This window comes from Heptranchias perlo, chromosome 4 (assembly GCF_035084215.1).
Source record: "Heptranchias perlo isolate sHepPer1 chromosome 4, sHepPer1.hap1, whole genome shotgun sequence".
In the NCBI taxonomy this organism is placed as follows: domain Eukaryota; kingdom Metazoa; phylum Chordata; class Chondrichthyes; order Hexanchiformes; family Hexanchidae; genus Heptranchias; species Heptranchias perlo.
Genome location: NC_090328.1, coordinates 37,326,451 through 37,354,278, shown reverse-complemented (window position 1 = coordinate 37,354,278; position 27,828 = coordinate 37,326,451). Strand labels below are relative to the sequence as shown.

The window sequence follows — 27,828 nt, the reverse complement described above, 5'->3', positions numbered from 1 at the left end:
GCGTCATCACTTCCGTGCGGCTGTGTGGCGATACCAAGGGAAGGATGCGAGATCGGAGCAGCCAGGGAGCCAATTGGCGATAAGAGGTGTGCGTCATTTCCAGGTCTGGCAGGAAGTGTGATGTGGCTATGAAGTGTACATGATGGTGAGTGAGGGTTTGTCTTTCTCTTGTTGAAGTTGTGGTGCGGGAGTGAAGGAGGGAGCGGTTAGTTACTGTGCTACTGAGTAGCTCACATTTGCCTGTGAGTGATGTGGAGGCGGAGGGTGGCAGGGGGAGTGAGGTTAGGGCTTCCAGGTGATAAACTCTCTCTCTCTCACACCTGTCGTATCCCGGCTGTACTGGCCGTAATCGAAATTATTAATTGATACAATCAATAGAAGTAAGTAAAATTGTGGAGTGGCTAACGCTAGATGCAGATGTTTCGTTCCAAAGGACCGCCTAATGGCGAGAAATATTTGTATAACCGTTCAACAACAGCAAAAATTCCCCAGTATCCGTGTTCACTGGTCTAAATTCCACAATGCGTGCCTCACTCTATTTTGAGTATTGGGGTAATATTCACAATTCTCTGGTCCCCAGGCCCAAGTGTAATATATATATATATAATAGAGCTATGCCCATATAGTGGTGGGTCTCTGTCTTTGTGTTCTGACTGTTTGTGTATTCAGTAGTCTTGTATGTAATGTTTCTCTGTCTGAACACCATTCAACTCCTTTGATTGCTTTGATAACTGGCAGTTGGAAAGATTATCTGTAATTACCAGGCATTGTTTTCTGACTATATATGCTGTACCTTTACGGAATCCCACACTCACCTGACGAAGGAGGAAGCCTCTGAAAGCTTGTGGTTTCAAATAAAGCTATTGGACTATAAACCTGGTGTTGTAAGACTCCTTACATATGCCCATATAGGACAGATGATGAGCTGTGGGATATGAGCAAGCTAACCTGATAAAATTTGAGTTCAAGTAGTGACTGGGATATAGGTCATGGCTTGTCATATTTTATCCACATTTAGATCAAATAATTTTAAATATGAATATATATTTTAAATAAACCCTTAATTTTAGGATTGATTTAAGTGACATAACTGAAATATTTTTCTTATTAGTGCTGCATTTGCTAACTGCCTTCTGGGGCATTGCATGCTTAATTTTTTTCTTGAGCTGCTTTATTTAGGATGAAGTTATTTAAAAATTTTCAACTACTGATTGTCCACTTCTCGCCTGAAAAAGGGGTGGTCAGCAATTGAAAATCCAGAGAGGGGGGTTGTACGTGCACATAGCATTAAAAGGATTGCAAAAGTTACTATGGTAATGTTTTTATAGAATAGAATAGTTACAGCACAGAAGTAGACCTTTTGGCCTGTCGAGTCTATGCCTGCTCTCAAAGAGCAATCCAGCTAGTCCCACTCCCCTGCCCTAAACCTATAGCCCTGAAAATTTTTTCCCTCCCCTTTTGAAGGCAATGATTGAATCTGCCTCCACCACCCCCTCGGGCAGTGCATTCTGGATCATAGCCAATTGCTGTGTTAAAAAAAGTATTTTGCCAATTACCTTAAATCAATGTCCTCTGGTTCTTGACCCTTCTGCCAATGGGACCAGTTTCTCTCTACTCTGTCCAGACCCTTCATGATTTTGAATACCTCTATCAAATCTCCTCACAACCTTCTCTGCTCTAAGGAGAACAACCCCAGCTTCTCCATGAAACTGAAGTCCCTCATCCCTGGAATCATTCTAGTAAATCTCTCCTGCACCCTCTCATCCTTCACATCTTTCCTAAAGTGCGGTGCCCAGAACTGGATGCAATATTCCAGTTATGGTCGAACCAGTGTTATAAAAGTTCATCATAACCTCCTTGCTTTCGTACTCTGTGCCTCTATTTTGAAGCCCAGGATCTGCTTTTAACCGCTTTCTCAACTTGCCCTGCCACCTTCAACGATTTGTGCACATATACCCCCAGATCTCTGTTTCTGCACCCTTTTTAGAATTGTACCCTTCAGTTTATATTGCCGCTTCTCATTCTTCCTACTGAAATGATCACTTCCTACTTTTCTGCATTAAATTTCATGTGTCTGCCGATTCCACAAGCCTGTCTATGTTCTTTTGAAGGCTATCACTGTCCTCCTCACTGTTCATTACCCTTACAAGTGTTATGTCATTTGCAAATTTTGAAGTTGTGCCCTGTACATCCAAGTCACGCATATCAAGAAAAGCACTGGTCCTAGTACCGACCTCCGGGAAACACCAATGTGTCCCTTCCTCCAGTCCGAGAAATAACCCTTCACCACTACTCTCTGTTCCCTGTTACTTACTGCCCCTTTTATTCCATGGGCTTCAACTGTGATGACAAGCCTATTTTGCAGCACTTTATCAAACTCTACATGCACCACATCAACTGCATTGCCCTCATTGACCCCCTCTGTTACCTCATCAAAAAACTCAATCAAGTTGGTTAAACATGATTTGCCTTCAACAAATCCATGCTATCTTTCCTTAATTAATCCAAGTGACTTAATTTTGTCCAACCACCTCTTCATTTACTGTGCCTTTGGCAACATCTTCTTCCTTGGTAAAGACAGATGCAAAGTACTCATTTAGTGTATCAGCCATGCCCTCTGCCTCCATGCGTAGATCTCCTTTTTGGTCCTTAATCAGTCCCACCCCTCCTTATTACCCGTTTACTGTTTACATGTCTATAGAAGACTTTTGGATTCCCTTTTATGTTAGCTGCCAGTCTATTTTCAAACTCTCTCTTTGCCCCTCATTTCCTTTTTTGCTTCCCCTCTGAACTTTCTATATTCAGCCTGGTTCTCACTTGTATTATCAACCTGATATTTGTCATACGCCCCTTTTTTTCTACTTCATCTTACACTCTATCTCTTGTCATCCAGGGAGAAAGATAGCGAGTTGCCCTACCTTTTTCCTTCGTAGAAATGTACCTAGACTGTACCCAAACCATCTCCTCTTCTAAAGGCTGCCCATTGTTCAATTACAGTTTTGCCCGCTAATCTTTGATTCCAATTTACACAGACCAGATCTGTTCTCATCCTTCTAGAAATTGGCTCTTCAATGGAGAATTATTACTTTAGTGTGGTCCTTTTCCATAGCTAATCTAAACCTTAAGATACTATGATCACTATTCCATGAATGTTCCCCAACTGATACTTGCTCCACTTGGCCTACCTCATTTCCCAGAACCAGATCCAGCAATGCCTCCTTCTTCGTTGGGCCGGAAACTTATTGGTCAAGAAAGTTCTCCTGAACACATTTCAAAAATTCCTCCCCCTCTTTGCCCTTTACACTATTTCTATCCCAGTCTATATTAGGATAGTTGAAGTCCCCCATTATCACTACTTTATGTTCTTGCACAGCTCTAATTCCCCTGCAAATTTGCACTTCTATAACCTTCCCACTAATTAATGGCCTATAGAATACCCCCAGTAGTGAACTGGCACCTCTATTGTTTCTTAACTCTAACCAAATAGATTCTGTTCCTGACCCCTCCAGGACATCCTCTCTCTCTAGCACTGCAGTATTCTCCTTAATCAATACTGCTACCCCCACCCTCCTTTCTTTCCTTCCCTATCTTTCCTGAACACCTTGTATCCAGGAATGTTTAGTACCCAATCCTGCCCTTTTTTGAGCCAGGTCTCTGTTATCGCCACAACATCATATTCCCATGTGGCTAATTGTGCCTGCAGCTCACCAACCTTGTTTACTACCTTTCGTGCGTTTACACACATGCACTGTAAACCTAGCTTCGACCTTCTTGTATTCTCTTAGTCTGATCCCATCTAATACCGTACTGTTTCTTATTCTAGTGCTATCTGTCTCTCCCAATGCTTTGTGAACCTTGTTTCTCCTTTCCAATGCTACATCCTGGTGCCTAAGCCCCTGCCAAATTAGTTTAAACACATCCCCACAGAACTGGCGAACCTCCCCGCAAGGATAGTGGTCCTAGCTCTGTTGCGGTGCAACCCATCTGGCCTGTACAGGTCCCACTTCCGCAGAACTGGTCCCACTGCCCCACCACTCTAAAGCCCTCCCTCCTGCACCATCTCTCCAGCCACGCATTCATCTGCCCTATCCTCCTTTTTCTATACTCACTAGCACGTGGCACCAGGAGTAATCTGGAGATTACTACCTTTTCGAGGTCCTGCTTATTAATCTTTCCTAACTCCCTAAACTCTTCCTGTAGGACCTCATTCCTCTAATTTCTACCATGTCATTGGTACTGATATGGGCCACGACAGCTGGCTGGTCCCCCTCCCTCTTCAGAATGTTCTGCAGCCACTCAGTGACATCCTTGACCCTGGCACCAGGGAAGCAACATACCATTCTGGAATCACGTCTGCAATCGCAGACAGACCTGTCTGTTCCCCTAACTATTGAATCCCCTATCACTATTACTCACCTGACCTCCTCTCTTTCTCCGCCCCTCCGCCCCCTGTACAGCTGAGCTACCCATGGTGCTGTGGACTTGGCTCTGGCTGCACTCATCAGAAGAACCCTCTCCCTCACCAGTATTCAGAATTGAATACTTTTTTTATTCGTTCATGGGATGTGGGCGTCGCTAGCGAGGCCGGCATTTATTGCCCATCCCTAATTGCCCTGGAGAAGGTGGTGGTGAGCCGCCTCCTTGAACCGCTGCAGTCTGTGTGGTGAAGGTTCTCCCACAGTGCTGTTAGGAAGGGAGTTCTAGGATTTTGACCCAGCGATAATGAAGGAACGGCGATATATTTCCAAGTCGGGATGGTGTGTGACTTGGAGGGGAACGTGCAGGTGGTGTTGTTCCCATCTACCTGCTGCTCTTGTCCTTCTAGGTGGTAGTGGTCGCGGGTTTGGGAGGTGCTGTCGAAGAAGCCTTGGCGAGTTTCTGCAGTGCACCCTGTGGATTGTATACACTGCAGCCACTGTGCGTTGGTGGTGAAGGGAGTGAATGTTTAGGGTGGTGGATGGGGTGCCAATCAAGCGGGCTGCTTTGCCCTGTATGGAGCTTCTTGAGCGTTGTTGGAGCTGCACTCATCCAGGCAGTGGAGAGTGTTCCATCACACTCCTGACTTGTGCCTTGTAGATGGTGCAAAGGCTTTGGGGAGTCAGGAGGTGGGTCACTCGCCGCAGAATACCCAGCCTCTGACCTGGTTAGAGGGCGAGATGCCCCCAGGGGACTCCTGCACTACCTGCTTGGTCCTTCTCGTCTGTCTGGCGGTCACCCAGTCCCCCTCTGCCTGCACTCTCTTAAGCTGTGTGGTGACCACCTCCAGAAACGTGCTATCCTTGTAGCTGTCAGCCTCACAGATGCACTATAGTGACGCCAGCTGCCGCTCAAGCTCCTCCATCTGACACTTCTTGCAAATCCACAGTTCTCTTGCATGCATTTTAAGAGTGCCAACTTGCATTTACATAGTGCCTTTTTAATGCAGTAAAACATCCCTAGGTGCTTCAGGGGTGTCAATAAGAACACTTGCTGAGCTAAAGAAGTCATTTGGAGAAGTGATCAAAAGTTTGGATAAAGAGGTGAGTTTTAAGAGAGGTCCTGGTGGAGAGGCAACGGGATTTAGGGAGGGAATTCCATACAATGGCCAATTCAGGCCAAAGAATTTGGAGGGGGGTGAGGCTAGAAAGGCTTACAGAAATAGGGACTGATAAGGCCATGGAGGGATTTAATCATAAATGTAAGTTGTTGGGGGGCTGGGAGCTAAGATATGTCATCAACAACTTGCATTTATATAGCGCCTTTAACATAGTAAAATGTCCCAAGGCACTTCACAGGAGCGATTTTTCAAACAAAATTTGACACCAAGCCACGTGAGATAATAGGACAGGTGACCAAAAGCTTGGTCAAAGAGGTAGGTTTTAAGGAGCGTCTTAAAGGAAGCGAGGGGGGTGGAGAGGTTTAGGGAGGGAATTACAGAGCTTAGGGCCTAGGTAGCTGAAGGCACAGCCGCCAATAGTGGTGCGATTAAAATCAGGGATGCGCAAGAGGCAAGAATTGCAGGAGCGCAGAGATCTCAAAGGGTTGTAGGGCTGGAGGAGGTTACAGAGCTTGGGAGGGGCAAGGCCATGGAGGGATTTGAAAACAAGGATGCGAATTTTAAAATCGAAGCGTTCCCGAACCGGGAGCAAATGTAGGTCAGCGAGCACAGGGGTGATGCGTGAACGAGAGTTGGTGTGAGTTAGGGTACGGGCAGCGTTTTGGAAGAGCTCGCGTTTATGGAGGGTGGAAGATGGGAGGCCAGCCAGGAGAGCATTAAAAGAGTCGAGTCTAGAGGTAACAAAAGCATAAATGAGGGTTTCAGCAGCGTTGGTCCGAAGCTCATCTCAATCAAATAGGACGCCATGGTTGTGAACCGTCTGGTTCAGCCTTAGACAGTGGCCAGGGAGGGGGATGGAGTCGGTGGCTAGGGAACGGAGTTTGCGGCAGGACCAAAGTTAATAGCTTCGGTCTTCCCAATATTTAGTTGGAGGAAACATTTGCTCATCCAGTACTGCATGTAGGACAAGTGAGAGACAGTGGCAGGGTCGAAAGAGGTGGTGGTGAGGTAGTGCTGGGTGTCGTCAGCGTACATGTGGAATCTGACGTCGTGTTTTCGGATGATGTTGCCGAGGGGCAGCATGTAGATGAGAAATAGAAGGGGGCCAAGGATAGATCGTTGGGGGACTCCAGGGGTAACTGAGCAGGAAGAGAAGCCAATGCAGATGATTCTCTGGCTACGACTGGATAGATAAGAATGGAACCAGGCGAACACTGTCCCACCCAGCTGGAGGACAGAGGAGAGGTGTTGGAGGAGGATGGTGTGGTCAACCGTGTCAAAGGCTGCAAACAGCTTGAACTTGTAATTAGGGCTAAATGAAGCCACTATTGGAGCCAGGAGGACTCAAACAGTGGAAGAGAGGAGATTGCAGAGAAAGGGCAAAGGATGGCAACGGATTTCTAAGGATAGAGTTGCATAGCAAAGGAGCTGCCGAGGGAGCAGCCAGCCCGGGAGCCAACAAGATGCGAGTGATAGGACAGAAGCAAAATGCTGGAAATCAGAAATAAAAACAGAAAATGCTGGAAATACTCAGCAAGTCAGGCAGCACCTGTGGGGAAAGAAACTGCGTTAATGTTCCTGGTCAAAGACCTTTCATTAGAACTGACAAAAGGTCTTTAACCTGAAACGTTAACTCTGTTTCTTTCTCCACAAATGCTGCCTGACTTGCTGAGTATTTCCAGCATTTTCTGTTTATTATGGTAGTATTAGGACTTGTTGCAGCATAGGATATGCGCAGCAGAGTATTGAACGAATCAGTTTATGGCGGATGGAAAGCTGACCTAGACAGCGTTGAAATAATTGAATTGAGAGATTACAAAAGCCTCTATTAGGGTTTCAGCAGCAGGTGGACTCAGTAGGGACAGAGGTTGATGTTACGACGGTGGAAACAGGCATTCTGTGTGGTGGAAAGGATATGGGGTCCGAAGCTCAGCTCAAGATTACGTTGGATGCCAAAGTGGCAAACAGTCTGGTGCAGCTTGAGGCAGTGGCAAAGGAGGGAGATGGAGTTGATGGTAAGGATAGAGTTTGTGACGACGGCCAAACATTGGGTCTTTCCAGTGTTTAGCTGGATAATGTTATGGCTGGTTATCAAACGAGCAGCCCGACTATGTCGGGGTGGAGAGGTAGGGCTGCGTGTCTGCAGTTGATTTCACCTAGGGACAGCAGAGGAGGAAGAGTAGATGAGGGTAAGGAATGGATCCTTGTAAGACTCCAGATGTGACTGGACACTAGACAACCAGATACTGGGTCTAAAGCTGAATGTCCACAATCCATGGACAATTGATATGTAGGGCATAGCTTCATAATTTCTAAAATGCAGTCACGTGTCTATCCTATCAGTGTTGCACATTTCTCCACCCCCCCGCACCCCCCTGCCCATATGTCTTCTGTTTCTTTTCATTATAGTGTGAGTACATTTACAAAAATACTAATTTTACGGGTCAAAGTCCTGTCCAACAGTCTAGCTATAAAACTTTCACCTGCAACTAAAGTAGGATGTATATATTTGGTATGTTTTGATATATAAAAGATTTAAATGCTGAACTACTAGAATACCTTTTTAAATACAATTTGGTGTGCTTATAATCTTATATCCTATTTGTACCTGTAAGTTTAACAGTTGGATTGGCTAATTGATAGTATTTTGATAAAAATATTTTTGGAAATGCACTCCATGTTTACATTTTTAAGAAGAAAGTGAAAGCATGTAGGTTGGATTTCACTCTTGACTGTGTGGGCCAGTTAGTGGCTTTCAATGAGATCCTAGAGCGTTGTAAGGTTCAAGAGAAACACTTGGGTTGCTTTTATCATTTTTTTTCAAACTTGTGCTTCCTGCAATCCTCATGAAGATGCTGGAAGCTATGGTAGTACACAGCCAAACCTTTCATTTTATCCAAGATGTGTAAACGTTCCTGTTTTCCTATTCCATTTAATTTATTTGCATTGTTACTTTTTCAAAGGTCTGAATTTGCAGTAATCTGTATTCCAGCAGGACACAAGTAAGACTCGTTGCAATTTTTATCCCCACAGTCGGCAATTTTCAATTTTCAGAGTCTACTGACGGTGCTACTACTCCTGATTTGTACCTGTGCTTACATCAGGGCCCTAGCTCCCAGTTTTCTGGACAAGAATAAAACTGGGTAAGTACACTATATTTCCTGATGGTTCAATAAATTACTGAAATTAACAGTCTTTTTGATTTGAACACTATTTTCAGCAATGATATAGCTATATGCTGCAGGCTATACTTGAGAAATACGTTGAATACTGGATGTTCATAATCACTAATGACTCATAATTTTTGGCCTTTGGAGTGTTAACTAATGATGGATTGTCCCTAACAAGTTTATCCCCAAATTAACGTCTCACATTTTGCACTGTGATTTCTGAAAGTGCATAGGTCTATTTAATGGCTGGGAGAAGCTCCGCAAGTAACAACAACAGCAAAACTTCAATTTAAGCTATTTTGATCCACCATATGCTAAAGCTTTATTACTGCAAATCTTTCTGAATGACAAACTCTTGCGTGAAGTGCATTGTGGCACTAATGCATTACGTGATAACCGTTTTGAGTGCTTGTCTATATGGTTATTTGAAATTAACAAAGATTTACTGTTCTGTTTTTCTCTGGTGTTTTGCTTTTGTATTGCTGTTGTCCATTTTACTGTAACAAATCATGCATTTGCTTTATTGATATCAACAGTATAAGGAGGTGTGGCTTCTGTTAATGATCTATATGCTAGCCATGCATTTGAGCAAACCATTTGAGACTTAATCTTCAGCTATTTTTTGAACAAATGTGACTCTTCAGACCTTAAATTTTATTTGGAAAGGACAAACTATTAGGCAGCATTAAGAAACAGATGTGCTTCACCTTTTTCGATTGACTTCATGACAACAGTAATCAGTAAACAGTTGATACCATTTTAACATCTTAACTAGCCTGTATTAACTCCTCCAAACACACATTAATAATTTTGATGGCTGTTTTGGTGGGTAGCAGATCTGTACATTGTCATTTTGTTCATTTGAAAGGAGGAAACACTACATTGTTGATTTAATACATTGATTTAAGGAATCCATTCAACTTGAAAGGGATTTCAAAATCAACACTTTTTTTACAATTATATTAGGAAAAAGAGGGTGGTCAAGAGCAACGTGGGTCCCTTAAAAATGGATAACGGTGATATTGTAAATGAAAATGAGGAAATGGCTGACATGTTAAATAATTACTTTGCATCAGTATTTACTGTAGAGGAAGAGGCTAGCATGCCGAGCACCACAAGGAAACTAATTTTGAATCAGGGATGGGGACTCATCATAATTAACATAAACAAATTAATAGTGATGAAGAAAATAATGGCACTGAAGAGTGACAAAGGACCAGAGGGTTTCCATCCCAGGATTTTAAAGGAAGTAGGTGAGAACATTGCAGATGCTCGATCTATAATCTTCCAAAGTGTTCTCTATTCCGGAACAGTTCCTTTAGATTGGAAAATTGCACATGTCACTCAGCTATTTAAGAAAGGTGAGAGAAGGAAACCAGGTAATTATAGACCAGTTAGCCTTACATCTATTGTCGGGAAATTACTAGAATCTATAAATTAAGAATAGAGTGGCTGAACACCTTGAAAATTTTCAGCTGATCAGAGAGAGCCAGCATGAATTTGTAAAGGGTAGGTCATGCCTGACGAACCAGATTGAAATTTTTGAAGAGGTGACTAAAGTAGTGGACAGGGGGATGTGTATGGATGTTGTTTATATGGACTTCCAGAAGGCATTCGATAAAATCACTCAAGAGACTGTTAGCTAAAGTTGAAGCTCATGGAATTGAGGGCAAATTATTGATCTGGTTAGGAAATTGGCTGAGTGGCAGGAGACAGAGAGTAGGGATAATGGACATTCAAATTGGCAGGATGTGACTAATGGTGTCCCACAGGGAACTTTGATGGAGCCTCAACTATTCATTGTATTTATTAACGACTGGATAGGGCCACATATCCAAGTTTGCCAATGACACAAAGATAGGCAGCATTGTAAGCAGTGTAGATAGAAGCACAAAATTAGAGATATTAATGAATTAGGCGAATGGGCAAAACTGTGGCAAATGGATTTCAGTGTAGGCAAGTGTGAGGTCATCCACTTTGGACATAAAAAAGATAGATCAGAGTGCTTTCTAAATGGTGAAAAGCTCAAAACAGTGGTGGTCCAAAGAGACTTAAGGGTCCATGTACATAGATCATTAAAATGTCATGGACAAGTACAGAAAATAATCAAAAAGGCTAATGGAATGCTGGCCTTTATATCTAGAGGACTAGAATACAAGAGGGTAGAAGTTATGCTACAGCTATACAAAGCCACACCTGGAGTACTGTATTCAGTTCTGGCCGCCGCACCTCAGGAAGGATATATTGGCCTTGGAGGGAGTGCAGCGTAGATTTACTAGAATGATACCTGGGCTCTAAATTACGAGGAGAGATTACACAAACTAGGGTTTTATTCCCTGGAATTTAGAAGGTTAAGAGGTGATTTGATCAAAGTTTTCAAGATAGTAAGGAGAATTGATAGGGTACGTGGGGAGTTACTATTTCTGTTGGTTGGGGAGTGTAGGATTTGGGGACAAAGCTTAAAAATTAGAGCCAGGACTTTCAGGAGTGAAGTTAGGAAACACTTCTACACGCAAAGGGTGGTAGAAGTTTGGAGCGCTCTTCCGTAAACGGCATTTGACGCTAGCTCAGTTGTTAATTTTAAATCTGAGATTCATCGATTTTTGTTAACCAAAGACATTAAGGGATATGGGGCCAAGGCGGGTATATGGAGTTGAGTCACAGATCAGCCATGATCTCAATGAATGGCGGAACAGGCTCGAGGGGCTAAATGGCCTACTCCTGTTCCCATGAACCTGTGCTTGCCGACCTACATTGGCTCGCGGTCCACCGGCACCTCGAATTCTGTAGGATTCTCCAATTTTCTCATACCAGCCCCAATCACACTGTCAAGCAACCTGCTCCTAGGCCCTGATTTATGCCCTGACTTAGTATTAAGTTGTACCTCTAATTTAACATCATTAGATCTCAACATTTTCTTGGGAAAAATAAGAAGTTTAGTGTTTGCTTGAACTGAAAGATGGAACTTTAAAGGAATAGAAAAGGAAAGACCGTGTAGTTCAACAATAGAATAATCTCTTCCTTCAGACCACAAGGTTGGAGGTTCAAGTCACTGAGAGGCATTTCAGATCTGCCTGAAGGATATTTAATCTCTTGCCCAGTCCACATGGAACTAAATCTTTTCATCCCAAGGTGGAAGTACCTGCCTCGGTATACCACAGGCACAAATGCATTTATGCAGCACATGTAAACAATTATAATATGAATTTACAGATGTTACATAGCCAAACCTCTGAGGATCTACCGTCCCTACTTGTATCAGTTAAGTAGATGATGTATCCCATTTTATACTGATTTCAACACTGGTAACTATTTGAAATGCCTTCAAAGTTATGTTTGCTGCAACATTAACCATAGATTGGGGGGTTGCAAGTAAATGCTTCCCTCACTTGTCCATTGAAACCCAAGAAAGTATATTAAACCATAGCTACTATAAGCACTTACCAAATATAGTGCATTGTAAGTAATTAGAAGGCACAACTGAAATGTTACATCTGGAGAGAGAAAGAAACTGGCAGAAGGAGTTAGCCCATTTCCAGTGTAGATCTGCCTGCACAGCTTGCATCTCTGCAACATGGAAACCATGTTGTATGACATGAGGTGAGCAATGTAACTGAAGCTAAACTAGGATCAGTTTGACATTTTGCTTTGAATGTGAAACCATCAGGAGGTAGTCTGAGACTAATTTAGTGTTCCACCAGTTTGTTACACCACAACTGGTACAAAGCTAACTTTTTACGGTACACATGTGCACCGTGTCTAACCAGTGGGTGTAATTTAACTACGCCCTTACATTTCACCTTCTGAGACTAAGCTTTAAATCCAGCCCAAGCTGATGGAGCTGTTTCTGCAGCTACAAAGATCCTAAATTAAGTTTAGACAGTCATAACCTAGTTCCTGGCAGACATGATTTCATAGCACAAAACTGCCTGTAATCTGGTACAGACTGGCAGTTTCGCTGAGAGGCTCAGGAATGCTGACGTGAGAAATGGAAACATTCACACTGGTGCAGCAGGGAGTATCCTACTGATGTTGGAGGTGAGTTATGTCCTTAGGGCAGGGAAGAAGGTTTGTTTTGTCTGTATTTGGCCAGTGAGGCACCTAACCTTGGAGTGTTTGCTGCCAACACTGAGTAGCAAAAATGGAACAGTGTTCCATTTTTCCGGAACTGGAGTTGTGTGAATGTAAATTGGTTTGATATAGTTTTACTTTTCTCTCCCCATTAAATCCTATTGAATAACACGTGCCTGTAATAAGTATTTGCTAACTTATAGAATGTTATGACCCTAAATAATTTAAGTTCCCTCATTGAGGTGACTCCAAAAAAATATATAGAAGTCAAAGGATTGTTTTCCTGAGGAATGCTGTGAGCTGCTTCTCTCATCTCCAAAAATAACCCTTTTTATAATTGCCCTGTTTTCTTGTCTAGCCATTTTTCAAACTACTTTGCTACTTCACTGACCCCATGAGTCGTCACCTCTGCTATTAATTTCATGAGGTACTTCACCAAATTACTTCTGACAGATTTTTAAAAAGTACTCATTTAGGAGTTTTAAAGATATAAGACAATGATGTGCCATTCATAAATGTGTGGAAAGATCATAAACATTTTTAACAAGCAATCCTGATCCCTCATAATAGTATTAATTTTATATCAGAAGCAAACATACTTAACAATCTTATAATTCTAGTAACAAAGATCTAACTCTTTCAAAAAAAATCTTGTCATCTCTACAGTCTCAAGGAAGTAAAATAGAGCTTTATACAGTTGAACAAATGGTTCCAGTATAGTCTCTTGAGTACAATATGAAGGCTTAATGGCCTGGCCACCCCTTTGTGATCTGTAGATTCTTCCGATTTTTTTAAATGAATGAACAAAGTAGTTCCTAGCTATAAACATATAGTGAAGATTTGAAAATGAATAGGGAAGTTTTCAAGTGAAAGATTTAAAATCCATCCTTAAAAAATGTTACACTAAGTAAAATATTATTGTTAAAATCATTGGGAAGGAACTTGCTTTTCTATTTTATGACTAAATAATAGCCAGGCTCTTCAGCCTTTTAAGTCAGACTTTTTGTTTGTCTTTTAGAGAAACTCGAGGAAAAATAATTCTTTGCAATCTGTAATGTAAAACCAAAGTTCACCAGTTTTTTAAAAAATAAAATTAATTGTTTACAATCCTTACAAGCAATCGCCTGTTCCTTGCCTGCCCCTCTAACTTTTGCTAATTCATGTTTTATTTTAAATAGGATTTAATCTTGGGTAGCTTGCTGATAATAAGGTGCACTGTGGTAATTAGATTGTTTTAAACATATGGGGAGCCTGAAGGTAATTGGACATATCATAGGTATAGGAGTAGACCATTCAGCCCCTCAAGCCTATTCTGCCATTCAGTTAGATCGTGCCTGATTGGTATCTTAACTCCATCTACCCACTTTGGTACCGTAACCCTTAATACCCTTGTCTGGCAAAAATCTATCATTCTCAGTAAAAATATAACTTTTAATTTACCAAGTTTGTTAGAACATGATTATTAATTACTCTATAGCAAAGTTTAATAGTCATTCATTTTAATTAAATTTGATACACATGTTTTTCTCCCCTCCCCCAATTATCGTTCATCTTTTATATTGTATCACAATGGTATAGGTAACCCACAATATCTTTTCCCACTTTGAATTTCTTATTTCAGTTTTGTCACAGGAGAAAGAGGGCTAGCTGAGCCCAAGCACTACCTAGCGAGGAAGGAGATATTTCCAAATCTCCAAGCAGCTGGTTCTGAGCAGCACGTTGGAGGCCTGAAAACTGGTCAGCTGTCGGAAAAATGAGAGATCAGGATAGTGGAGAAAAATTCTGAGAAAAACTTACTCCAATTACAAATCAATCTCTCATTTGTATTCTATGGAGCATTGTGAATTCCTTCCTCATAACCTAGTATCATGTGAAGTCCTTTGTCACTCAGCACGAAGCTATAATATGAAAAATGGGCACTAAAAAAAAAATGTAATTGCCTTCTAATTCTTGAGGTACAGAATATCTCCTATCATGTGACAATATTCTACATTGACACCAACAGTCTCTCAATATTCAATATAATAGTTTCACTAAAAGTGCTGTTTTCATTTTATCGCAACGAGTGTTAAAAAGACTTTTAAGCCTATTACGTTTTAGGATTCAGATGTTCTTAAACCACTCAAGTTTCCCTGTTAATTACAATCAAAACCTTCCATGATTCTGTATCTTTAAGCATGTGCATTGTGTATTCATCTAAAATGAATAGGAAAGAGACAATCAAAAATGTTAATTTGTAGATTTTAAAACAACATCTCAATTTATAGAAGAATTCCCCATTAAAGTGCGTCCTTTGTGCCTGAAAGATCTGAAATGAATATGGGGGTGTGACTTAAGCAGTAGATATATTTTGCCATAAATTAGCATTCTCTAAATCCATTTTTTTTGTGTTTCATAGCCTGATTTCAGATGAATATGGAGTTAATGAATCTAACCTGATATTTATTTCATGCCTTAGTTTGGCAGATTGAGTGTGTCTACTTCCATTTCCTCCAACTCTCTGAAGTGTCATTGTTGATTATGGAACTGCATATCACACTAATGAATCTGAAATTTTAATTTGGCAGTTCTTGACACTTCTTTCCATCAGTAAACCCATCCAACAAATGTACTATTGTCATGGTGCCATCACTAAACAAAGATCTTGTTTATACTCCATGTACTTTCTATGTAATTTATAACCAGCTCCTTGATTTTTATATATTTAAAATATATAAATTTCTATTTGGTTGCAGGAACAAAACTCCCATTTGATGTTTTTAATTCATGATGTATTAGAGTGAGCAATTCTTGGTGTACATTTCCCATAATGGTCCTTCAGTGCAGACCTGTCTGTCAGGAATTTCATTCTGCACAAAACTATAGAGGAGTTCTTCACAGAAGAGTTAATTTTGTATATTGCTAGACTGTTTCGGAACCTACATAAGATGAAGAATACTTTGTGTAAAGTACCTTACCATTTCTCCCTTCCCAAATAGTGTCAAATCTAAAATTCATTAAAACTGTAATCATTCAGATTTTCTCAACAATAGATTTTTTTCCAAACTTATTATTTGTTTTCCAGACTTCTGGGGATATTTTGGAAATGTGCCAGAATAGGTAAGGAAAACTAACATGTTTTTAAAGTATAAAGAAAAACTATGAATGCTGTATTTTCTGTTTTTCTTTTTGTTATGTTCAGTTTTATTTTTAGCATTTATTGTTGTAAATCCCCATCTTCAACAATATTGTTAATAAAGAATATTGTAGTGAAAGTTACAGCTAAGGAGTACTTGAAGCCCAAAAATGGCCTTGTGTTTCAGTAAAAATATTTCCCCCCCCCCCCCCATCAAAATGTTATTTCTGTCTATCTACATAACTTTTTGTCTGAACCCTCAACTTCAGCTTTTTAAATTGGTTTAGCTTATGTCTAAACTTTCTGATTTTCATTCAATGTTAGTTGTTTTTGAATTAATCCACTCAACTTATTTTCAGACCCCTTTCAGCTGTCATGACAATTACCCATTCCACAATCGTAGCTCCAGCCTCCGCTACCATGTTGTAGCTACCCCCTCATTCATGTACCTCTGCTTTGCTTTTCATTCTTGCATCTCACCAACTGTCGGCCTTCACCTTCCCTGCTTCTCAAGGCCTCCTGTTCTGATGGGCCTTGGCCCATGTCTGTCACGCAATGCCCAACTGTCTCCACTCAATCCTCTCTTTCCTCTCATTGCTGGAGCCCAGCTCAGCCTCCGGTGGAGACCTGATTCCAGAATTATATTATCACTACAAAGCCAAAACCACTTTGCATCAGTGCAAAAGTGAAAGTGTGACTATCCTTAAATGGCAACTCTCCCTGCCGACTTCAGCACCGGAGGAGCGGCGTGCATTCTTATCGGGTGTTGCCATCAACCTTTGCTGTGTTCCTCTAACATTTTGATACTTAACTGGCAACTCTCTTTCCTGGCTTCAGTCCAGGCTATCGCTGTTGATTTAAAATACAAGGAAAGAAAGATTTAAAATCAGCAATTGGAGCCAGGACTGTCTGGAGGGAAAGTTGTCATTTAAATATTACAGTCCTGGATGAGCAGAGTCTATGATTTTCCAAAATGATCCCCATATGTGAGGCAGTTTGGGTATTCTTCTGTTCAATTTCAATGTTTAAACCCCCGTGTATAAGATTTTAAAAAAGGCATTATATGCTTACCTACAAATAGGATGCAAATGAGGAAAATGACTCCTGTGCCTACCTGGTATTTAGCATTGCTAAGGGGGTGGGGGTGAATTGAAAATTTGCCAGGCTAGTCAGCTATGCAGTTAACCAGTGAAGCAGGCGCTTTAATCGCACTAAAAAGGGCGTTGGCGCCCATCTTAATGTTTAAATTACCCTGGGATTTCCAATAGGATCACTGGTTCTGCCCCGCTGAAGATCCAGCCTCCCCAGTAATTTGGGGGCCATCACATGTAAATGAAATATAGCATATTTAGAATATTAGAATAATTGGAGCTTAGAGATCGGGTTCAGATCAGGTTTTCATGTTTGTACAGCTGACTATGTCCATTATTAAGTACTGCACTTGGAATTTCTCTCCTTTTTGATTTTTTTTGTATTCATCCCTTTTGATCCACTATTTTAGCAAAATTTAGTCCACTATTTTCTGTACTAAATAACTCTTAATGGGGCCCAGATTAGTTCAGAGTTTTGTACATTGCTGGATTGAATAGGTTTCTGTTTTACAAGAATTTTAAATAGTTGAGAATAGTGAAGCATTTTGCTCTCTAAATCAAACAATTGAGGTCCATTTACGTCAACTGATAACAAAAGCTACTCTCTTGCTGCCAGAGTAGCACCCTGTTTCAAAGGATTCATCTATTTATTATACAAATAGTCTATGCTTCCTGCTGCTGTGAAAGAAATTGATTGTGCTGTGCCTGCTCTTTTACAAAAAGGGGGAGAGAAAAATATGGTTTCTTAAATTAGTATACTGTAATGAGGCAAATTCCACTATATTGTTATGTATAAACTCTCTTCCCTTTTTTAGTACTCCATTGTATTTTTAAAAGTATGCTTATAAAGATGTTAATATTTGTAGCACAAAATCTTTTCATAGAAACTTCTTTAAGCTACATTTTCGATTACTGTAGGTGAATATTCTGAGCAATTTTTAAAAATTCTTTAATTTGCTACCCAATTCTTTCTTCTCTTGAAATGTAAAGACACACACTGGGGTACAGCTCTTTGGGCTGTGATTGCCCTCCAGTATCTTGCATGTATGGTCATTGTTCATGTGAGCCTTGACGTTGAGTCACACTAAGCAGGACATTATATTCAGGACCAATCATATCCTCACCAGATATGTATACAATATTTGCATTTGTTTAAGTATTGTTCAACCCAGCCTAGAACGACTTGTATTTATATAGCTCCTTATTAAGCATTGCAGAAACATGTCCAAGCACTTCGCATTTTGTGAATGTCATGTAAGAAAATGCAGTGGCCATTTTGTGCACAGCAAATCTCAGAGCTAATCTGCACATAATTGCTCATCGTTAATCTACGCTACTTTAATTTCTTAACAAAATCCTTTATTTTCAGCTTCTGTGAAATTGAGATACAATATTATCTTTGAGAAAAGGAAGGTTTGGTCATAGCAACTTAAAGCTGTGCCTGTGAAGGTGATATTACCATATGCTGACATTTCCAGTAGGGGTCACTGTAGGAGTCGAGCAATTATCCTGTTATTCTTTTTCCTGACCCCGGGAGCTGTGACCAATTGTAGCTCCCTTACAGCTGCTCTGGGTGAGATCACCTAATTTAGCACAGGCCAAGGACCAAACCTAGGACCTTCCTAGTCTATGTGGCTCAGGAATGGAAACCTTTGAGCTATCAAAGACTTGAGCACCCTTTTTCACGGCAAAACCAGAATAACATTTCTGTTTTTAGAATTTGGTATACTGCATGTTGATCTGCATTTTGTTTTGGTTGGGATTTTATGGAAATGTCTAACTTTTATGTTGCTAGCTTCTGAAATGATGACAAACCTTATGTATTTGCAAGCTGTTCATTATTAGCTCTTCTCCTCCTGACCCTACTTTGATGGGGTGTGTCATGTCAGATGCCAATGCAGCTTAGATAATTGATCATTGTAATTTTGTGTGGTACTCACTGTAGTTGATATGCTACACCAGCCATTTATTAAGTTTTTTGCTTTTGTACATGTTACCTTAGTTTTTCATTCCTCCTTGTAGGAGTGTGACACAACTTTTAGGTTACATGACCTATTACCATATGTAGTTCTATACCTCTTTGGTATTCTTTGGATTTATTGTGGCATCTCTTCCATGTTACCTGTCTTAAACATTATCTTAAAGCTCAAGAGATAATAAAGCTATGTAATGATGAAATATAGTACTACATTCTAGAATACATGTACTGTTTGCTAAATATGCAGTCAATAAGGTTAGACCATAAAGCTCAACAGGCACAGACTGAAGTGACATATAGCAAGTGAAGTTTACAGTTTCTGGTCTGATCTTCTGAAAGTGTTGCTCAGAGCTAAGTTACAGGTTTTGGAAATTCATCAGTATCCAATGCTAACACTGGGCAGGTGTAATATCACCTTCATAGGCAGAGCTTGTTATATCATAATTGCACAGAAGCTGAAAATAAAGGATTTTGTTAAGAAATTAAAGTAGTGTAGATTTAGTGATGAGCAATTAAGTGCAGATTAACCAGTTATTAATCTCCTTGCTCTGAGATTTGCTGTGTGCAAAATGGCCGCAGCATTTTCCTACATGACAATCATTGCACAGCGAAAGTAATTCACAAAATGCGAAGTGCTTCGACATGTTTTTGTAATGCTTGATAAGGCGCGATAAAATACAAGTCATTCTAGACTGGATCGAGCAATACTTAAACAAATGCAAACATTGTGCTCTGCACAAAATTCATTAAAATTGTAACAAGAACCTGGGAATGGTTTAAATGTTGCTTTCAGTTAAGCAAACCTTTTTGAGAGAAGTGAAGGGATGTCTCCATGCACACCAATTTTGGATTAATGTGGATGGGACATTAATCGTAAACTTTTGTACTGGCTCGTTTAGTTGGGATTTGGGAAGACTGCTGTCTACAAACTGATGGTGGACCCACGAGAAACTGGATTTACGAATCTGCTGCCAGGATGAGAGAACTGGTATTAGCAATGTAAATGTCAGGAGCTGGCTTATAAATGTCAGGAGCTGGCTTATAAATGTTAGACTGTGAACATCATTTCATTTAGCCAGATTTAGTCCTAAGCCTTGTATCATGGGTATGTGCTGAGAGGACACTGGTTAAGTATTTGAACAGGGAAGGACCCGTCCTGTTTGGTGGTTCGGTATGAGATCCACCTCCTATCCCCTTGTTCGCCTCCCCACCCAACTACCTTTTCTGGCCTTTGCGGTTCCCTTTGCTCACCTCCCTTGTCATTCATGCGCTCTCTCGCTCTCCCCTTTTCCAAGTTGTGTACCCACAGTTCCCAATGCAAATTCAGTCAGTGGGTTTTGTGCTATGCCCACCACGTTGGGACTTCTCTGATTGCAACGTGTCACTTTATTTCTCCGTTGCCTCACCTTCGTGGTCCATTTCAGTCGGATTGCCCCTGCGTGGATCTACTCCTACCTGTCTCAATGCAGCCAGTGCGTTCCCAGTAAAGGCGGCTTCTGCACAATCACCTCCATTGTATCCCAAGGATCCACCCCTTCACCTCTTCTTCCTCTAGATCTCCACATTGCCTCTGGGTGATGTCATCCGCAGACATGAGGTCAGCTTCTACGTGTATGCGAACAAAGCTCAGCTCTACCTCTCTGCCACTTCCCTTCACCTCACAATAATCCCCGCACTGTCAAGACCTCATGAATGAGCCAGAATTTCTTGTACTTTGATTTTGGGAGGACAAAAGCCATTATTTTCAGCCCCCATTTGAAAACTTTGCACCCTAGCGATCAACTTCATGGCTATCCTTCTGTGCTGTATGATTCTATGAAGTGTAGTGTGGGGCGAGCATCGAGCTCTATTATCTATTTCTAATTTATTAAAATATTGAGGTTAATTTTCTTTATAATTGCATTAGTATGTATTTGTTAAAACTCCAGACTCTAGCTATCTTGTACCAGTATTTAGTTCCTTCCCTAAGCCTAGCCACCGACTCCATCCCTCTCCCTGGCTGCTGTCTGAGGCTGAACCAGACCATTCGCAACCGTGGCATCCTATTTGACCCAGGGATCAGCTTCCGACCACAAATCTGCTCCATCGCCAACACGCCTACTTCCACCTCCGTAACAATACCTGCCTCTGCCCCTGCCTCAGCTCATTTGCTGCTGAAACCTTCATCCATGCCTTTGTTACCTCCAGACTTGACTATTCCAGTGCTCTCCTGGCCAGCCTCCAATCTTCCACCATTATTTTGAGCTCATCCAAAACTCGCACCAAGTCCCATTCACCCATCACCCCTGTGCTCGCTAACCTACATTGGCTCCCGGACCTTGATTTTAAAATTCTCATCCTTGTTTTCAAATCCCTCCATGGCCTCTTCCCTCCCTATCTCTGTAACCTCTTCCAGCCCTACAACCCTCCCAGATCTCTGCACTCCTCCAATTCTTACCTCTTGCGCATCCCCGATTTTAATCACCACCATTGGCGGCCAAGGCCTTCAGCTGCCTAGGCCCGAAGCACTGGAATTCCTTCTCTAAACCGCTCTACCTCTCCTCCTTTTAAGATGCTCCTTAAAACCTATCTCTTTGACCAAGCTTTTGGTTACTTGTCCTAATACCTCCTTATGTGACTCGGTCAAATTTTGTTTGATAGTGCTCCTGTGAAGCGCCTTGTGACATTTTACTACGTTAAAGGTGCTATATAAATGCAAGTTGTTATCTCATCTACATGGAGCATATTTTTTTTATTAAGCATAATGTTTGACGCCTAATGACTGCCATGTATGAAAATTGGTATATTGTCTACCATTATGTAGTGGAATAAAATTTTCAAGTTAGCGTTCCCTACACAGGACCTTGCCCAATGGAAGAGCAGATTGGACAGCCAGAAGTGCTCACTTGTAAAATGGACTTTTTTCTAAAGAGTGTAGGATGATCATTAGCACCATACTGGACATTCGTAAGCACAAACCTAAAGTATTTTTAGTTCACGTATTTTAACCATCGTCACCTTGCATTGTGATGAAAGCTGTTAACAATCATCAATGCCATCAGTAGTATTTGGAAAATATTGAGCTTATTTTGTGCTTTATTGAATTTATTAAAATAAAATATTGAGTCATGCAGTGATGGTCTGTCTGTTCACTGCTGCAACTCTTCACATTGCTGCTTTTGTGATCTCAACTATATGCTGTAGCTAAGTGATTTTCCTTTGGTACAAGAAGACGAGTCATCAGACTGTTCTGGACACCTCTTATGGTTGTTTAAAGTGGCATTCAGCAAGTCCTAAATGCACTACCTCCCAACCTGACGAGTGGTGTATGGCTTTGGCAGATAATTTTTAAGAAATATTCATAATTCCACAAAAATGTAATTTTTTAAATTTTATGCTCTACTATAATCAGAGGCCTAGTCTAATTGCATCGCACAACAGGGTTTATAACAGATGAGAACAAGAACGCAGGTCTGTAAAATGCTGTCACTATGGCAACATTCAGCTGTTAGCGGAAACCAAGCAACCAGAACATTATACCGAGCCATATTAAAGTTACTAAAATTGTAGGTTTTTTGAGGCCACTTTAGAGAAGACTGGTAATTGACAGAAAACCTAATGAGCCAAAGATTTTTGTTAAGTCAGTCAGTCTCTACATGGTATTGAGTTGTACACACTTTCTGAGCTATTTAAATCCTGTTCTTGCCATGTTCAAGGCAACTGCTGACAGCAAACACACGTGTGTTTTTACTTATTAGTTTGTTAGACAGTTAATGTATACAGTACAGTGTATTCCAAATAAGGTGGGCCAAGTAATGTATTTTGTGTGCAAGATCCAGCTTGGTTTTATTCATTTAAAATATCTAAACAATTTTTCATGTGATTTAGTTTGGACTGATAATCTAACAAACTGCTGCAATTTCTTCAGATTACACCGTTGAATATTTAATTAGCTTTGCATCGATATTACATTTTAGCCACTCTACTAAGATTTAACTTTTAGGCATACAAGGTCCTTATTCAGTCCTCTTTTAATGCCTTTAATGATGGGCAAATGCATTTTCTCAAGAACTTATTTAAATGAGTGATAGTTCAGACAGCTGTACTCTTGAGAAGTGTTAACCGTTAGAAATTGACCACACTGGATCCATTATTGCTCAGAAAAATGTGGACTCTGATCTACCATCAATTTTTTTGCCCATAAACTCCCACAAAATATCCTTTGAGCTTATTAATATAAAACTTAACTGTGTAATCTTAAAATACTTTGCAGACAAAGAGATCTTGAACTGGAGATCCAGATGGTCTCGGGTGGTTCCCTTTGCACAGACATCTGAAGGCATTTTTTCCTTTCTTATTCAACATGAGAAATGGAAATGAAAGTAGACTTTTTTTCACAATTTTCAGCAAATCAACAGTCCAGTCAGGGTGACCCTATAATATCATTAAATTGTATCCTAGAGTTTATTCAATAGTGGATTGCCCAAAAATACATTGGGTTTATTAGGAAAGGCATAGAGCTTCAGAAATGCAATAAATGGAGAAAACTAACCATTTATTTTAATGGGAATTAAAATTCCCTTAAGTATTGCTATCGTATTATGTAATCCTTTAAATTTATTTTCTGGGAGTCGTATAAAAATTGTCCTAAAAGAGCTATTTTATTGGTTCTTTATTACAGAAAGTTAATGGTGTTTTATCTAAGTCGGGTATGTTCAGAATCCTTATATAACAATGTGTACGCTATTCAGTGAAATGCCAGTGAGGAAATACCAAGAGCTGGTAGAAAAAAAAACCTTTTCCTGATTTTTGTTTTTAGCTCATTGTAGTCCTTTTGAAAGCGTCACTTACTAATATTGTGCTCAACTTTTAATTTTGATTGAATCTATATTCACAACTGCAAACCTAATCAGTGAAAAGCAAAATACTGCAGATTCTGGAAATCTGAAGCAAAAACTGAAAATGCTGAAAAGTGAGCACGTCAGTCAGCATCCATGGAGGTAACAGGCAGATTAACTCTTTTGCATGCAGACCCTTCTTCAGAACTATAAAAATATTAAAATAAGTTCAAGTACATAATTAGAACAGCATTTTCAAGCTTTGGTCTCACTTTTATTTTTAAGTGTTGCAGTGTTAAGATCAGGAAGAGAATTTAGAGAGCAAGAAGGGAAAGCTAGGAGTCGGTGAGAATACAGAAGGAAATAAAGGAGTTCCCAATCTGACATTTATTGACATTTATAACTAGATCAAGAGAAAAGTGAGAGTAGCAGCAAAGCGGGCATGAAAAAATACTGGCAGGTAAAATTAAGAAAAACCCAAAAATGTTTTATAAATACATAAAGAGCAAGAGGATAACTAAGGAAAGAGTAGAGCCTATTAGAGACCAAAAAGGTAACCTATGTGTGGAGGCGGAAGATGTGGGTATGGTTCTTAATGAATACTTTGCGTCTGTCTTCACAAAAGAGGGGGACGATGCAGAGATTGTAATTGAGGAGTGTGAAATATTGGATGGGATAAACATAGTGAGAGCAAGTATTAAGGGGTTTAGCATCTTTGAAAGTAGATAAATCACCAGGCCCGGACAAAATGTATCCCAGGCTGCTAAGAGAAGCAAGGGAGGAAATAGCGGAGGCTCTTACCATAATTTTCTAATCCTCCCTGGCTACAGGCATGGTGCAGGAGGACTGCTAACGTTGTACCATTGTTTAAAAAGGAAGAAAGAGATTGGCCTAGAGTTATTTGGTCTGTCAGTCTAACCTCGGTGGTGGGCAAATTATTGGAATCGATTCTGAGGCATAATCGCCATTTAGAAAGACACGGGTTAATCAAGGACAGTCAGCATGGATTTGTTAAGGGAAGATAGTGTCCGACTAACTTGATTTAATTTTTTGAGCAAGTAACAAGGAGGGTCGATGATGGTAACGCATTTGATGTAGTGTACATGGATTTTAGCAAGGCTTTTGACTAGGTCCCACATGGCAGACTGGTCAAAAAAGTAAAAGCCGATGGGATCCAAGGGAAAGTGGCTAGTTGGATCCAAAATTGACTCAGTGGCAGGAAGCAAAAGGTAATGGTCGATGGGTGTATTTGCGACTGGAAGGCTGTGTTTCTAGTGGGGTCCCACAAGGCTCAGTATTAGGTCCCTTGCTTTTTTGTGGTATATATTAATGATTTGGACTTGAGTGTGGGGGCTTGATCAAATTAGTCATGTGGTTGACAGCGAGGAGGAAAGCTGTAGCCTGCAGGATGCTATCAATGGACAGGTCAGGTGGGCAGTAAAGTGGCAAATGGAATTCAATCCAGAGAAGTGAGAGGTAATGCATTTGGGAAGGGCAAACAAGGCAATAAATGGGAGGCTACTGAGAGGTGTAGAGGAACAAAGGGACCTTGGAATGCATGTCCACAGATCCCTAAAGGTAGCAGGACAGGTCGATAAGGTGGTTAAAAAGGCATACGGGATACTTTCCTTTATTAGCCGAGGCATAGAATATAAGAGCAGGGAGGTTATGCTAGAACTGTATAAAACATTGGCTAGGCCACAGCTTGAGTGCTGCATACAGTTCTGGTCACCACATTACAGGAAAGATGTGATTGCACTAGAGAGGGTGCAGAGGAGATTTACGAGGATGTTGCCAGGGCTGGAGAATTTTAGCTACGAGGAAAGATTGGATAGGCTGGGGTTGTTTTCTTTGGAACAAAGGAAGCTGAAGGGAGATTTAATTGAGTTTTATAAAATTATGACCGGACTAGATAGAGTGGATAGGGAGGACCTTTTTCCCTTTAGCAGAAAGGTCAGTGATCGGGGGCTTAGATTTAAAGTAATTGGTAGAAGGATTAGAGGGGAGCTGAGGAGAAATGTTTTCACTGAGGATGGTGGGTGTCTGGAACTCACTGCCTGACCGGGTGGTTGAGGCAGAAACCCTCAACTCATTTTAAAAAAGTACTTGGATGAGCGCTTGTAGTGCTGTAACCTACAGGGCTACAGACCATGTGCTAGAAAGTGGGAATAAACTGGATAGCTCTTTTTCGCCGGCACAGATATGATGGGCCGAATGGCCTCCTTCTGTGCCATAACTTTCTATGATTTTATGAAAGCCAAGAAATTTATGATAATGCCAAGAAATTTATGATAATGGAAAGAAAAAATGCCCTGAAATCCAGGAAGAGTGGGATTTGGGGGATAAGACTGGGAACAACAGGTTCCTAAAAGGAGAAAAGGGGGGTGGGGAAGATCAGTTAAACAAAAGTAAAAGAAATGTCATAATAAAAGAAAAAGTGTAATGGAGTTAAGAGTGAGATATTGAAAGTACCCTAATAAAAATACGACGGGTGGAAGAGAAGTTGGAATACTCCTTGCACGCAGATCCAACTTCCAAAACATAGAACTAATTTAAAAAGAAACTGGGTTGTGGGAATTAAACAAATAAAATCTGCAAACAAACAGAAAAAGCTGGAAATGCTCAGCAGGTCAGGCAGCATCGAGAGAGAAACAGAATTCAGTCAGTTAATGGTTCAGGAAGGGGGCCCACTACCACCACCTCAGGGCAACTAAGACAACATCCTGTAAACAAATAAGAAATACAAATGATAAACAGTACCCTTCCAACTTTCCTCAAAGTATGGGTGGAAGGGGGATGGAATCAGTGGCACGTGAGTGGAGATAATGGTGGAGCCAAAGATAATGGCGCTGGTCTTTCTGATGCTGAACTGGAAGAAGTTGTGACGCAGCCAAGACTTGACGTCAGATAGGCAGTCTTAAAGCACGGAGGTAGTTGAGTGATCAAGAGAAGTGGTAGAGTTGGGTATCATCAGTATACATGTGAAAGCTAACCTATCCCTGCAGATGATGTCACTGAGGGACAGTGATCTGTTGAACACCAGCTGTAATATGTGATGGTATTTACTGCTCTTTATAATCCTTTTAAAGATTTATCCTTTTAGTTTAGTAGCCTCGTTTGTTCAACGAGTGTTATTTGTTAATAGAATTGTGCCATTTGTGTATTTAAAGAATCATAGCTGTACATTGTAATATTTAATTCTGCTTTTGATATCCTATTTACATCCTTCTCTTCCCTTTGCAGGTGAACGGAAAAGCCCTTATGTCGCCCTATGTTGTATAGTAATGGCATTCAGTATTCTCTTTACACAGTAACAATCAGCTTGAAAAGGGCAGCACTATGGATAATAGACATTGGTTTAAAAAAAACACAAAAATGAACTTTATAAATGTGAAAATGATCCAAGAATGGCTGAAGCTTCCAAAATCCATATTGTGCTTATTGCATCACAAGCTTTTTTTTAGTAGTGACATCAACTCCAACCTTGTTACTGGACCAAGGACTGAGATATTTGGGATGGAGCTCCATTGTGGCTGAATTTGCTATTGGACTAAAACAACCATTCTGCACTTGAGAGCTATTGTCACTATGAGAATCATCTGATCAATTATTGCTGTGTATCTGTCTAAACATTGTATTGTCAATAAAATTCTTCAAAGTGAACTTTTTAAATTTTTCATTGAAAAGATGAAATCTTGATCCTACGGTTTGCTTTCTCACACCAAATAAAGGTAAGTAGGGTTTCACTGGGGCAAGTTGGCTCCAAGAGGTTGCATCTGGCATTTTGGAGTTGAGGCAGATGGATAATCTGATATCTGCACCAGGCAAGCCTTCCCTTGATTATCCAGCCTCATTGGTGGACAGACCTGTCTTTGGGGGCTGGATTCTTCCTACTTGGCTACGGATTAACTTACTGGTGTCCTGTGTTGCTAAGCCATGCACTGTTAGCTAGTTAAACTTCAGTAGTATCCCTATGCATACTTGAGGTGATAACTTCTATTTTGTTAACCAAAATATAATTTTTTTTTTGTTTCTTTATTCATCCTTGGG

General features: G+C 40.6%; 1 protein-coding gene across 2 annotated transcripts; it reads left to right on the top strand.

Moving 5' to 3' along the window:
• Positions 1-16: 16 nt before the first annotated feature.
• tmem167a (transmembrane protein 167A) lies at positions 17-27,441 on the top strand. 2 transcript variants are annotated; one of them, XM_067982801.1, is made up of 5 exons: positions 17-145; positions 8,570-8,679; positions 15,842-15,876; positions 21,801-21,907; positions 27,022-27,441. In XM_067982801.1, exons 1-4 carry the CDS (start codon positions 140-142, stop codon positions 21,881-21,883), a joined length of 234 nt encoding a protein of 77 aa, XP_067838902.1. In that variant the 5' UTR covers positions 17-139; the 3' UTR covers positions 21,884-21,907; positions 27,022-27,441. The 2 variants fall into 2 exon arrangements, with proteins under 2 accessions (XP_067838902.1, XP_067838903.1); XM_067982802.1 differs by lacking the exon at positions 21,801-21,907 and having other exon boundaries at positions 37-145.
• The last annotated feature ends 387 nt before the right edge of the window (positions 27,442-27,828 follow it).